This window comes from Petromyzon marinus, chromosome 16, assembly GCF_048934315.1.
Source record: "Petromyzon marinus isolate PM22_M1 ecotype Great Lakes invasive population chromosome 16, UKy_Petmar_22M1.pri1.0, whole genome shotgun sequence".
Classification (NCBI taxonomy): Eukaryota; Metazoa; Chordata; class Hyperoartia; order Petromyzontiformes; family Petromyzontidae; genus Petromyzon; species Petromyzon marinus.
Genome location: NC_133682.1, coordinates 8,379,062 through 8,392,301, shown reverse-complemented (window position 1 = coordinate 8,392,301; position 13,240 = coordinate 8,379,062). Strand labels below are relative to the sequence as shown.

At 39.3% G+C, this 13,240-nt stretch overlaps 1 protein-coding gene across 5 annotated transcripts in view; it reads right to left on the bottom strand.

Annotated features, from left to right (window-relative positions):
• Positions 1-4,872: 4,872 nt before the first annotated feature.
• The window catches only part of LOC116942868 (sterile alpha motif domain-containing protein 9-like), a 20,589-nt gene continuing 12,221 nt past the window's right edge, over positions 4,873-13,240 (bottom strand). For 4 of the 5 annotated variants that reach the window (XM_032955258.2, XM_076067487.1, XM_032955259.2 and 1 more), the window contains one exon: positions 7,396-13,008. In XM_032955258.2, the coding sequence (XP_032811149.2) occupies positions 8,315-13,008 (4,694 nt within the window). In that variant the 3' untranslated portion in view covers positions 7,396-8,314. Of the gene's footprint in view, positions 5,386-7,395; positions 13,009-13,240 lie in introns of those variants that run through there. The other variant, XM_076067488.1, reaches the window with a different exon arrangement.

Here is a 13,240-nt window from a genome sequence, read left to right as displayed (position 1 = left end):
TATACAATATGCTAAAAACCATACCATTGACTGTCGTGTGAAAGGTACTAAGAGGTAATGCCAGCGAATGGACTGCAGTCTGAAAGTCACCATAAAATACAATCAATCAAGAACCGAAATGGTTTATCACGTCTTTCCAATGATTACTAAGCCAGAATCCATCTTCTCGGTTGAAATTGTCTCTGTGTTTGTATATGTGGATGGCCTCATGAACAAATCTCTCATGGCAGCAGGATGGCTTGCAGAGAACCTCCGTCTTGGAGAAGTCAATGTCATGTGAGCCCACTGAATTATAACAGTGATCTGCCATGGCTCAGGTGTTCGTCCTACCTTGTTTCAAGTCTGCTTTATGTTCACAGATGCGGTCCGAGATATGTCGTTTGGTTTCTCTAATGTAACTGCTACCACAGAGGCAACTTAGTTTGTAGACGCCCGGATACTGTATGTCTGGAACCACATCTTTTACAGACGGGACCAGATCACGGATTTTATGTACTGTGTTGAATCGGACCTGGATATTGTTTATTCAGGATTTTGGAGATCTTTTTTGTGACCCCGCAATGTAGGGTAAGGTGATGGTTTTGAATGGCTCCTCAAGAGGATCCTTCTTCATGGTTGGAGTGATGGCTTTGCGGATTGTGTAGTCGGAGTAACCATTAGCCTTGAGAGCTTGGTGTGCGTGCTTGAGTTCACTGGCAATGTGTTCCTGGTCGGAGATGCATTGGGCTCTATGGTATAGAGTCTTGATGAGGGAATTCTTCTGGAATGGATGGTGGTGGGAATCCGGTTTTAAGTAAGCATCCATATGGGTAGCTTTCCTGTAGACAGAGTGGCTCATTGAACCCTCAGGTCTCCTTTTAATAAGGACATTCAAAAAGGTAGCTTTCCATCTTTTTCGACTTCCATGGTAAATCTGCTGGAATTGATGTGATCGAGGAATTGGTCTAGAGCAGGCCAGCCATGTGGCCAGATGACAAAAGTGTCATCCACGTACCTCTTCCATAAGGTCAGGTGAAGTATGTGTTGGTTGAGCAGTGTCTCACCAGGGGGGGTACATCAGTATGCAGTCCTTGATGAACCAAGTCTTCAATGATTGCGATGGTGTCAGGTACAGGAACTTTGGTGAATAATGAAACCACATCAAAACTGACAAGCAGGTCGTCTATGGACAGGGAAATACCCTTAATTGTCGATACCAGGTGAGTAGAGTTTAGTACCGCAGAGGTGGTTTTTCCAGTAAAAGGCCGCAGGATTTCAGACAAAAAACGAGCCAGTTTGTAGGTGAGGGAGTTGATAGTAGAGACGATGGGACGAAGGGGTCTATCTACTTTATGTATTTTTGGTAAGCCATATAATCTTGGTGGCCTGGCAGCAGAAGGTTTCAACGAGAACTGTTTGGTTTGATCAATTAATGCGGTTGAATCAGAAGTGATTTTGTTAGTTTTTGTGACGAGGCTGTTGGTGGGGTTTCTTCTTATTTTCGTATAGCTGCCATCGTTGAGTAGTCCCTGAATTTTGTTGTTATATTCTATTTTGTCCATGATGACAGTGGCATTGCCCTTGTCGGCTAAGAGGATGACAATGTCATCCCTCTTTTTTAATTGAGATCATTCAAAACGCTCATCTTTGCTGATGTTGGTAGCTGGCATCTTAGCGTTTTTGAGGGATGCAGCGATTTCAGATCTTGCTACGTCTGCAGCGATGTGACCCAGGCCTTGAGAGCCACGTCGACATGGGCAATGGTATCATTAACTGGTATGTGTCTAGGTGTGACTGCAAAATTCAGCCCTTTAGCTAAAACGGATTTCAAACCATCAGAAATAGAACTGTTACTGCGATTAATTACGACTTTGTTAACGTCAAGCTTTTCTGTGTGTGGGTCCGATTTCTTATTGGAGAGGTGGTTGAATTTGGAAATCAAGTTGTTCTTACATTTGGTCAACATAGTGGCAGCTGAAGAGGCAGTCATATTGTCTACATGTTCCCAATCCGATGTGGATATTGTTGCCGTCAATGATGTGTGATTTGTAGAGTGTCATGTTGAACTGATCTAGTTCGGTGCGCGTAAATCTGAATTTTTCTGAGATAAGAGCTAAGCTAGTTCTAGATAGAATTCGTTTTGCATTAGAAGAAGTTACAGCAGCAGAGGTTATTGTAAATGTGGTTGGTATTACCTTAGAGTCGTGGAATCTCTTTAGAAAGGTGAGGAAAAAAGAAACCGCCACTTTTTTCGACGTAGAATTGTAATGTATAATGACATTGTTAGTAGCTCAGCTGATTGGAGAGTATATTCAGTTTATTGATAATATTGATGTAGTTTATATTTTAGTTTTATTTATCAGTTTACTATATGGTATTCATTATAGTGTAGTGTATACCCAGTTACTTTATGTTAATAGCTCAGCTTATTGGAGAATATATTGAGTACATTGATTATATTGATGTAGTTTATATTTAGTTCTTTCACATCGGTTTATTGTATCATAGTTGGGTAGTTGCAGTTCTTCAGTGTCAATATACTAAATGCCTCTGTTGATATGTAAACTGACTTTAACATAGCTACTTCCGTGACCAGTTACATGCTAATTCCTCACACTAACATCATGCTAATCTCCCAGTTACATGCTAATTTCTGACTTTAACATCCTGCTAATCTCTCACATTAACACAGCTACTTCAATGCTAAATTCTTCTGTTGATATGTAAACTCCTTTGTCAAGGCGCTCTGCTCCTCCCACCCAGCTTAAAAGACGCTGCCAAGCTTAGCAGTGTTCATTGGAGCGCTGTCTTTCCGACAGTTCTGTTTCTTCACCTGAGGAAGGCTACTTGTGTTGTGGCCGAAACGTCGTGAGAATTATATTTAGTTTTATTGTTTTATTTTATTATTTCCCTTCTACGTGACTTTACCGAAAGAACCAAGAAGATGAAACCCTGGAGTCATGAAAGCTTTAAATTGAAATTTAAATCTTTTTTTTATGTTATGTTTCGGCTTGGGTCTAATTGTCCATGCTCAACTGACGTTGGCTGTAAATCACCACGCCCCTTACGTTACAGCAAGCTTCGGGGCCACTTCCTAGAGTCGTGGAGTTCCTCCATTACTAATACGGTACATTTCATTAAAGTGTGTTTAAAAAAAAAGTTTTTTTAAAATATTACGAATTTTGTTTAAAATCAAATTTCAGTGCCTGGCGGGATATGCAGTTGCTTGTTGTTTGTTGAACTGAAAATAACACACCAAGTCCTGAATAATCGAGGTTTTTTATTGGGGGGGGGGGTAGATCGCGTGAAATAAATGTGTCATTAAACCCGCCACCACCCGACAGAGCCAATCAGAAAGGTTAGTCACGTCAACAAAACATGCCAATTCGTTGCTTGTTCAGCACTCCGCTGTGTTGGAGAGTAAACCCACGACTTGGTGTGGGTAACACGAAAGCCCTATACGTGTGACTCACACCAAGTCCCACGTATTGTGGTGGACCGGCAACTGCAGCCGGTGGTTCAGGTCTCATGTTCGTGGATTGCTCCTCACAAATTAAAGAAAGCACAAAATAATGTATCACGACGTTTCGATTGCAACACAAGCGGTCGTCCTCAGGTGGAAAACTTAGAATCCAGCAGTGGGGAATTGCTGAACCAGCAAAACATGACAATTGCTGGATTAAAATTTTTCCTCCTGAGGACAACCGCTTGTGTTGCGAGCGAAACGTCGTGATATATTATTTTGTATTCTTTGTTCTTTCGGTAAAGTCACGTAGAAGGGAAACAATAAAATAATGAAAATATAAAATAAAATGATCACGTTTCGACTGCAACACAAGCAATCATCATCAGGTGAGAAAACCACAGCTAGAAAACTTGATTCCCTTCTACGTGACTTTACCGAAAGAACTAAGAATATGAATCCCTGCAGTCATGAAAGCTTTAAATAAAAAAATATTTTGTGTTTTATTTTATTTTTCTACCTACGTGACTTTACCGAAATAACCAAAAGAGTATGGATTCCTGCAGTCACGAAAGCTTCAAATCAAGATTGCTCCTCACATGTTTGCACTTTTTCGATTCACGTGTGTTCATGTCACTGTCAAGAGCTTACTTGCAAATGTACCTAACATCTTTCTGGCGCCTCTTGCTCTCGTTATACACTTATATTTTGCATTGTGTGTGTTTTTATAAGCGCGTGTTCTCTGCAATATTGATGTATGTTGCAGGCAGCAACCACGGATCTCCCACCTGTAAAAAAATCACTTGATACAGCAATTTTGCTGTGACGGTTTCCACCTGAAGACAGAAGCTTGTGTTGCCTCCGAAACGTCGTGATTTAATTTAGTTTTCATTTATTTTGCATACGTGACTTTACCGAAAAAAAACGAGTATGAATCCTTGCAGTCACGAAAGCTTCAAATCTATATTTCTCCAGTATTCTTGGTCACCGCAGGTGGCAACATTTTTTATGGGGGAGATGTTCCTTAAAACTGGTAGCCACGGCAGTGGGGTTCTCATTCCACCAAAGATGGTTCTCATGATGACATTCAGCCGAGTGTGCACAGTGCCATGGGACTAAGTTACTTGTACAGTCAGTAAAAGTGAATTATGCAAGACACTTATGGAACGTAAGTTATCACTTGATTCACTTTAAGAAGGCTTTAAATAAATCTACCATCGTTTTCATCTCAGATAATATCGATTTAGGCTGTTGCTGATTAGCTTCTGTATGTGGGCACCAGTGACAATGCATTTTTTTAACCCACATAACATGGGAATAATGTGGCAAAGTGCCTACAACCCACGGTATTGTAATACCGTCATCAATATTTGCCATATCTGGTATAACCTGAGACCACTCTATGTTCTAAAAGCAACAACACTTTACACTTCTTTAACCTTAATATTTTATTTGAGTTCGACATAATAGTAGACAATGAGTAAAAACAAATCAACGTGATTATAGTACACACAAATAAGCATGGGAAGGTCCACATCTCCTGTATATAGTCCTGAGTCTGGTGGAAATTATACATCTATATAGTGTGGGTGAGATACTTCATGACACAAACACTGCTGTGTGTTTCCACATAAGCATCATTTTATCGACCCTGGATGGGAGAAAAAGGTCTGAATCAACCCCAGGGCTGGAGTTTCAACGGACAGCCTCATTGCACGTAGCTGTAATGATAGTGGCGAGTCGTACTGTGAATATGAAAGTAGAAGGGTAGATGAATTGCAGAGCGAAACCTTACACAATACAGATATAATGGATGCAACTAGCTACGGATTGGAGAGCATGCCATAATAGACTTTGTCTTCTATTTTGGTTTACTAATGACCAAAGCTTAGAAGATGCTCATATGGTTAAGCCTGTTGCAGTTCACCTTCCAAAAAGAAAACCTGTCAAAAAGTAAAATTCATTACAATGGAGGTTAAGTCATAAAAAGTACGGGCAATCAAATCAGGTTTACATTTAAAAATGTGTTACCTGTAAATCATTGTTAGTGTATACATTACCTCAGTGGCACTGCATTTATTAAAATATATACATAAAGTGGTTAATTTGTAAATTAGCCCTTCAACTCAAGTTTAGGTTCCGTCCATTGCAAAAAAAATGCAATACTAACGTAAATACTACGTAGTATTGACACATTTTCTTGACATTTAAAACAGGCGAGTATCAAATTTTATGGTATCTCATTGGCTAAAAACTCCGAGACTAAAACACAAAAGCATGCAAAAAATATATTTAAACCAACAAATATATTACATGTCAATAAAAAAAAGCTTATTCGTAAAAGACTAGGCATTAATTTTCTTTGGGTCTTTCAGTAAAGTCACGTAGATAGGTTGAAAGAGGATAACAAAAAACTACGTTTTCATCGCAACTTAAGCGGTCGTCATCAGGAAAAGGGAGTTAGCTTCAAGGCAAAATGTTTATAAAGGTATAAAATAGGCATAGCCCAAATGTCAGCAGCATGGGCGGGGCAGCTGTTAATGTAGGTAATGGGCAGCGACCGCGAAGATGGTGAGTTTCCACCAATTAAAGGGCTGCCAGGTAAAAATTAGCATGTTAATGTAAGATCGGTGAGCGGCCTCCACGGGGAGCGTGCGGAGGTGGCTATGTTAATGTGAGAGATTAGCATGTTAATGTAAGATCGGTGAGCGGCCTCCACGGCGAGCGTGCGGAGGTGGCTATGTTAATGTGAGAGATTAGCATGTTAATGTAAGATCGGTGAGCGGCCTCCACGGCGAGCGCGCTGAGGTGGCTATGTTAATGTGAGAGATTAGCGTGTTAATGTGAGATTAGCATGTTAATGGGAGATCGCAGAGCTGCCGCCATGTCGAGGTCGACGCGCGAAGGTGGCTGTGTTGGCGTGAGAAATTTAACCTGTTAATGTAAAATCGGAGAGCCGAAAATAACAGTTATGACTTATAAACTGGTTGATAGCGTCCTTCCAATGATTGCTATGTTTGTAACCATCTTCTCGGTTGAAATTGTGTCTGTGTCTGTATATATGGATGGCTTCATGAACGAATCTTTGTTGATAGCCAGTGGGTTTGCAAAGTACCTTCATCTTAGAGAAATCAATTTCGTGAGCCCACCGCATTAAAACAATGATCAGCCATTGTTGAGGTATTGGTCCTACCGTGTTTCAAATTTGCCTTATGTTCACGAACATGGTCCGAAACATGTCGCTTAGTTTCCCCAGTGTAACTACTGTCGCAGACACAGCTTAGTTTGTAGATGCCGGGGTATTGTATGTCAGGGATCACATCCTTCACAGATGGGATCAGATTACGAATTTTATGTACTGTGTTAAATCGAACCTGGATCTTGTTTGCTCATGATTGTGTGAATCTTTTTGGTGACCCCTGCTATGTATGGCAAGGTAATGGTTTTTATTGGGTCTTCAGATGGTTCTTTCCCAATGGTTGGGGTGATAGCTTTATGGTGCAGTCTGAATATCCATTCATCTTGAGAGCGTGGTGTACGTGTTCTAGTTCACTTGCAAGGTAATGATGGTCGGAAATTCATCGGGCTCTATAGTGTAGAGTTTTGATGAGGGAATTATTCTGGGATGGATGGTGGTGGGAGTCAGGTTTTAGGTAGGCATCCGTATGGGCGGCTTTCCTGTACAGTGTCCCATTGAGCCATCTGGTCTCTTTTCGATTAAAACATCCAAGAATGGTAGCTTGCCATTCTTGGCATTTAGGTGCACATTTCTAGATATGCATTTGACATAACCAAACTGCTAGAAAGCCAAAGAATAAACACAATACGTTCATAATTTCATATTTCGATTTAAAGCTTTCGTGACTGCAATGATTCATCTTCTTTGGTTCTTTCGGTAAAGTCACGTAGAATGAGAATAAAATAATAAATTGATAAAATAAAATAACACAATAATATTCTGTGAGAATATTATTGTGTTATTTTATTTTATATTCTGTGAGAATATTATTGTGTTATTTTATTTTATCAATTTATTATTTTATTCTCATTCTACGTGACTTTACCGAAAGAACCAAAGAAGACATCATTTCATAGTTCGTGCCATCAAGAAGTCTAAAATTATTTGCGTAAACAGTACAGTAAACAGTACAGTACTGTTTATGCCAGTAATTTTATGATCAAGGCCTGTGGCAAAATGAAGGGCACCTTTTTATGGCATTGCTGCCAAAATGCCTCAACTTAATCAGATTTAAAAAATCAAGAATGATCATACACGATCAAAATCAAAACAAATGCTTATAGCATATTGTTGCTTGTTGGACACGTATAAAGTGCCATTAGTACAGCTGCACGCAAAGCAAATAAGTTCATGATTTGCAGTAGATATTTAACTTCGCATCACAGAAAAACTAACAAATAACATTGGTGTCTTGGAGCAACACACCTTTGAGTGACTACAGGACTTTGAACTTATTTTACAGATATAGCGCAGATATAGCGTGTTAAAGCTGACCAGGGTTACACACAAAGGTCTTTGGACAGCATTTGAACATCTTGTGGTATTTATAGTAATATCATTTTAGTGATATGATCAATAACCAATCTTCCTAGATGCCATATAAGCAAAAGGTTTGTAAACTGTGGCATATATTTAAATGGAAGCTGCATTAGTGCAAATTAGCACGTTATTAACCTCTTAATGGATACATAAGATACATCATTAGGGTGTTGTCTAATTTTAAATGGCATTGCGGATATTGTAGCACTATTAATGGTAGTGGCTGACAAGCACGAGTGTTCTCAATAGCTTGACTTGATAAACCTTACTAGCTGAATGTTTCGAATGTTTAAAAATTGTAGAAACTGTGTATTTTATTTTTTGTTGCTTACTCGAACTGGCTTGATGTCGTATGCAAAGAGTCCACACAAAGAGTAAGCTACGAAGAATTCTACTTCCTCAATGTACGATCGACAGCGGGTATAAGAAAGATTGGAAGGAGTCACTGGAATGTTAAGGTCTTCATAGGCCGTGCTAATGAAAATCTTGTCTTCTGACCGGACAAATCCACGTACGCGTTTTAGCTTTTCACAGACTTCTGAATTAGTCCACACTTCCTGGAACCACCATTTGCGTTGCTCATGCCATTGCTTCAGCTCACAAAATTGGTGCAACTGTGTGCGGTGGACAATGCTCGTGTAGCCTTCACCTTGACCTAAGTATAAAATATTATTTTTTGTGGAAAATGTAAAAGCTTTTTTTGCTGCATGCCGTTTGTACAGAGTGTACATCTGCTCCAGAGAATTTATAAGATATCTTGTCTGCTCTTCAGTAAGATGTTCCAAGTTTGGCAAAAGCAGGAGTGCTATAACAAAGTATGGATAAGGTGTCGATTCGTAAATTCCGCGACAAATCTTGCCTGCAATCTCCAAGCCTTTGTTGTACATTTCTTGGAAATGTGTGGCCTTGGTTCCTGATGGACCATAGTAGCATATTGCACAATTGACTATGAAGTAATGCGGAAAGTACTTCATGTCCTCCGTGTTCATCAGGTTCTTTAACAAAGTGAAGATATCACAGAGCCTTTTTTCCATTTGTGGATCAAACAACTTCTTTAAAAGAAATTCAAAATTGCTTCCACCGGCCATTTTTAGCTTGATGTCATCACCAACTGCGTTGGCGATTATTTCCTTTTTTTTGGAAAGCTGATGGGGACTGTAAATAAGTTGGGACACTTCTGCATACGTTTCACAGAGTTGGTGGTACTTTTTGGTCATAAAGTCCGATGCTTTATGATACAGAACTTCTCGGATAACCCAATCCAAACATCTTTCTATGTTGGCAACCAGATTTTTCAGATAATCATGATAAGGTGCCCATAAACTCGATATGGATGAAGGAAGGGTTTCTGTGTCTTTCATCAAGTAGTTTTGAAGTGATAGCTTCCCTAAAGGAGAGTCGCAGTGAAACATTCCAGTCAAACTAAGTAGTTTGATAATGTACAGTGCAACATCCAACTCATCGAGGAAGCCAGACACATTAATAGTCGTACTTTCTTGGCTTTGCGCTTCTTGAGATTCTTTGAACCAATGTGAAGCATCTCTTGCAAGTTCCAACGCTTTACACAGATCACGTTCTTGAATCCTTTCTTTCTTAATCAGTTTTCTTCTAAAAGTGTGTTTCATTTCAGCTCTATACGTCTGCCCAAGTGTATTAAAAATAAAAGGGTTATTCTGCCTGATATCGCAGGCTTTCTTGGCCCATATTTTGGCATCATCGTACTTTTCACTTTTAATGAGTAACCTGGCTATGGCCTGAGCAATAAAGGCTGAAAAAGGTTCTTCACTAAGCATTTTAAATGCTTTCTCAAGAACCTCAATAGCTGCAGCTTGCCCTTTGCTTTCCTCACATATGGCTATGACCAAATTGGAAAAAAGTGCTTTGTCTAGTTCCAATTCTTCAGCATCAATTTGTTCTGTAGCCACATGTCTTAAGCTGTCCAATGGGTGTCTGTGCTCTTTGTACTGCCGCTTAATAAGCATTTCATTTACGCTTTTCAGGAAATCGTCTTGGGCAAATCGATGATGGAACATCGCTTCTTCTTGAAAAAAGTTAAGAGCAATTTTTGTCAAATCTGTTGACATTTTTGAGTACAAGTGTTTTAAAATTTCTTCAGCAACCATTGGGTGAACAATACGAATTGCTCTATATAAATTGTACTGCTCTCTTTGCAGATCAATTAATAGAAAAGATATTGCCTTGTGCAAAAATGTTCTAAAATTACTCAAGTATCCATGGATGCCAAAGAATTGCTGACAGTGTGAGACAGGAAGGGAGAAATCCTCAACATACACACTCAGCAGTGCAACATAGGCCAAAAAATCTAACTCTCTTTGAGAATTGGGAACTGACTGCAAAGAATCTTCCACTAACTTTGTTACGTAGTCCCTGGAAAAGTTATTTTTCATGACCATGAAGGAGATAAAGGATTTCGTTTTTTCTAAATGCTCTTTCTCTAGTTCATGGTGCTTTTCCACAATTGCTGTTGTCTCAGTTTTTGTAAGAGTGTGAGTCAGTGGGATGCTTGTATTCGGGTTTTCCTGGCACAGTGTTTCAGGATTTGTGGCCCGGCAACAGCTCAGGATGAACACAGTGGGCCGTGTTACTCGGCATCCTTTTCCATCGATTTGCTTAGAAATGTTTTTGCGTAACTGCCCAACATCGAATGCGGCATTGTCAACTAACAGCAAAACGGAAATGAAACCATCTTCTTGTCTTACATTTGTATCGTCTTCTTTGTTGTAAGTCAATAGATGCACCACATTTCTTGCTATTTCCAATGTGTTGTGCACATTATCATTCACAACTGCACACCTGAAGTCTTTTCGCAAATCCCACAAAACATTCATGCCCATTGTAGTTCCGCCACAACCTGGATGATGAAACAGGTTAACTATTTTCACAGACTGATATGTATTCTGTTCTTGTCGTGTAATTGCTCTTTTAAGAGTATCATAGTTGTCCCGCTTAAACCAACATTTAGAATATCCTCTATCTGTGAAGTAAAATAACCACCAGGTGATCTTGCCACCTTTGTAATAATTTGTTTCTTCTTCAAGCTTGAATTTTCTAAACTTGTTTTCATCTTCTTCTATAGCACAGTCTTCACATTGGTTAAGGTACAACACATTCAAGGTGGACATGTCTTTTTCAGTTTCATCATCCACAATGCATAGTGCGCCATTAAATTCTGGAATGAATTTTTTGTCCATGCGGGTCTCCTTTTTAATGCTGAGGACTGTATCATTCACTTCACGCATTTTCATCCCTTTCATACAACGATCCTCCAATTCTTCTGGTTTGAGAATACTTTGTAGACTGATCCACTTATCATAAGTGTTTTCATTGTCTGCTAAGCACAGCATATGCTGGTGTCCATGCATTTCTTTGTAGAAGCATTTTAACACCTCCAGCATTGGGTCTTTTTCTGAATCGACTGTGCTCAAAAGCAGGAATACCACCAAATGTGTGCCTGTCTGTAGAACTCTAGTGCAGAGAAAGTTGATCACATTAGCCACAGCTGAGCTACGATCACGATGCCACATATCAACATCCATCCATGCTTCTTTTGAATCATTGAGCGGAGACCATCCGTTACAGTATATCCATTGACATATCTTTCCAATCTTCATGTCATCACAAAATTTGTCCAGGCCCTTATACCAGCCATCATATGCCTGTGGTGAATTCAGCTGAACGGCCAACTTATTAACCCTAAACATTTTGTGCAATCCATTGTAATAAGATTTTGAATTAAAATCTAATACGGCAAGCCACGGGATTTCTTTAATAAACGTTACGTCTTTCAAAATAGAATCTGTTTCAGGACTATTTGTGACCAATAAATAATGATCATAAGTAGACTCGTCAAGTGTTTTCTCACCACCGGTAATAAGTTTAGTAAGTTTTAAGTCAAGATCGGTGTGCATTGCTTTCCTTTCAGTTTTTGATGTGTGCACTTTTTCACACTTAAGCCTCCGATTTATCAACACCGGTAAATTATTTTCTAAGTATTGCTCAATGTTGCCGATCTTTTCTGATAAATCTCGATCCCGTTTAAAAGCTATTTCTTTTGCACCCTTGCCTACATCTGGTATCAACTTTACACGTACAATCTTATTTCCACATGTTTTATGGGCTGGCACTATGTCAACTTCGATCACAAATAAGTTATTTGCCAAATGTGTACCGGAGGAACTTACTTTTACAAATCGAGGTGGTCTCATACAAGAGCTAACAATTGTTCGCTCATCATCAGTACATAAACATGTGGCGAGGCCATCCAACAACCACTGCTGGTAGTTTCTCACATCGGACACATCTACTCCAAGAACTTCAGCATGTAGGCAACCATTTTCCTTGTCCCCCACTCCAAAATGGATAGTGCCATTTGTTCTACTGTTTATGCAAGCTGAAGCAAACCTGAAAGTTTCATTTATAAAAGACTTCCTTTTTTTCTCCTCAGAAGTGCAAGTCCCAGGTTGAAAAGCCTTATATTCATGGCAGGGTGTGATCAAATTCCCTTTGCCAGATTCAGGAGGTAAACATTTCCCTTTGCCATAACTGTATTTAGAACTATCACTTTCAAAGGGGCATGGGTCAATGAATATAATCTCTCTTCCTTCATTACCTATTGTTAATGTACAATTCGGATCAACCATAGCAGGTGTTTCTGTAAACCCTTTTGAGTCGCGTTTGCTCTGAGGCAATTCCTTTTTCTTTTCCGACTCAGATTCAGCAAGATCTGTTGCCAGTTTTATTGTACTGACTGGCACTGTGTCTTGCACAGATTTAGAAAGATACTCATCTCTTTTTTTAATCAGTAAAATCATCTGCCCTCGAGGTATCTTAAAACTATCACAATCTTCTTTACTTAGAACAACAAGTACGGCCCCCGTGACTTCTTCTTGCTTAAGTTTGTCACATGAAGACTCGTTAAACTGGATCTCACGAAGCCAGTTCTGAACGTGGTTGTCCTTCCAGTCTTTCATATTTTCTGGACGACGCTCTGTAAAGCCAAACATTGCAATAAAGGCAAACATAACAATAAGCAAAAACATCAAAACACCAGTATTCTATATCTATATTACATTGCCAGTGTATTAACAAAATATTGCATTTTTTTCTTTTATTTTTATTTTTCTATCGACGTGACTTTACCGAAAGAACCAAGAATATGAATTCCTGAAGTCACGAAAGTTAAGTCGAGACTCCTAACTGGCAAACTAAAATCAGCCCCA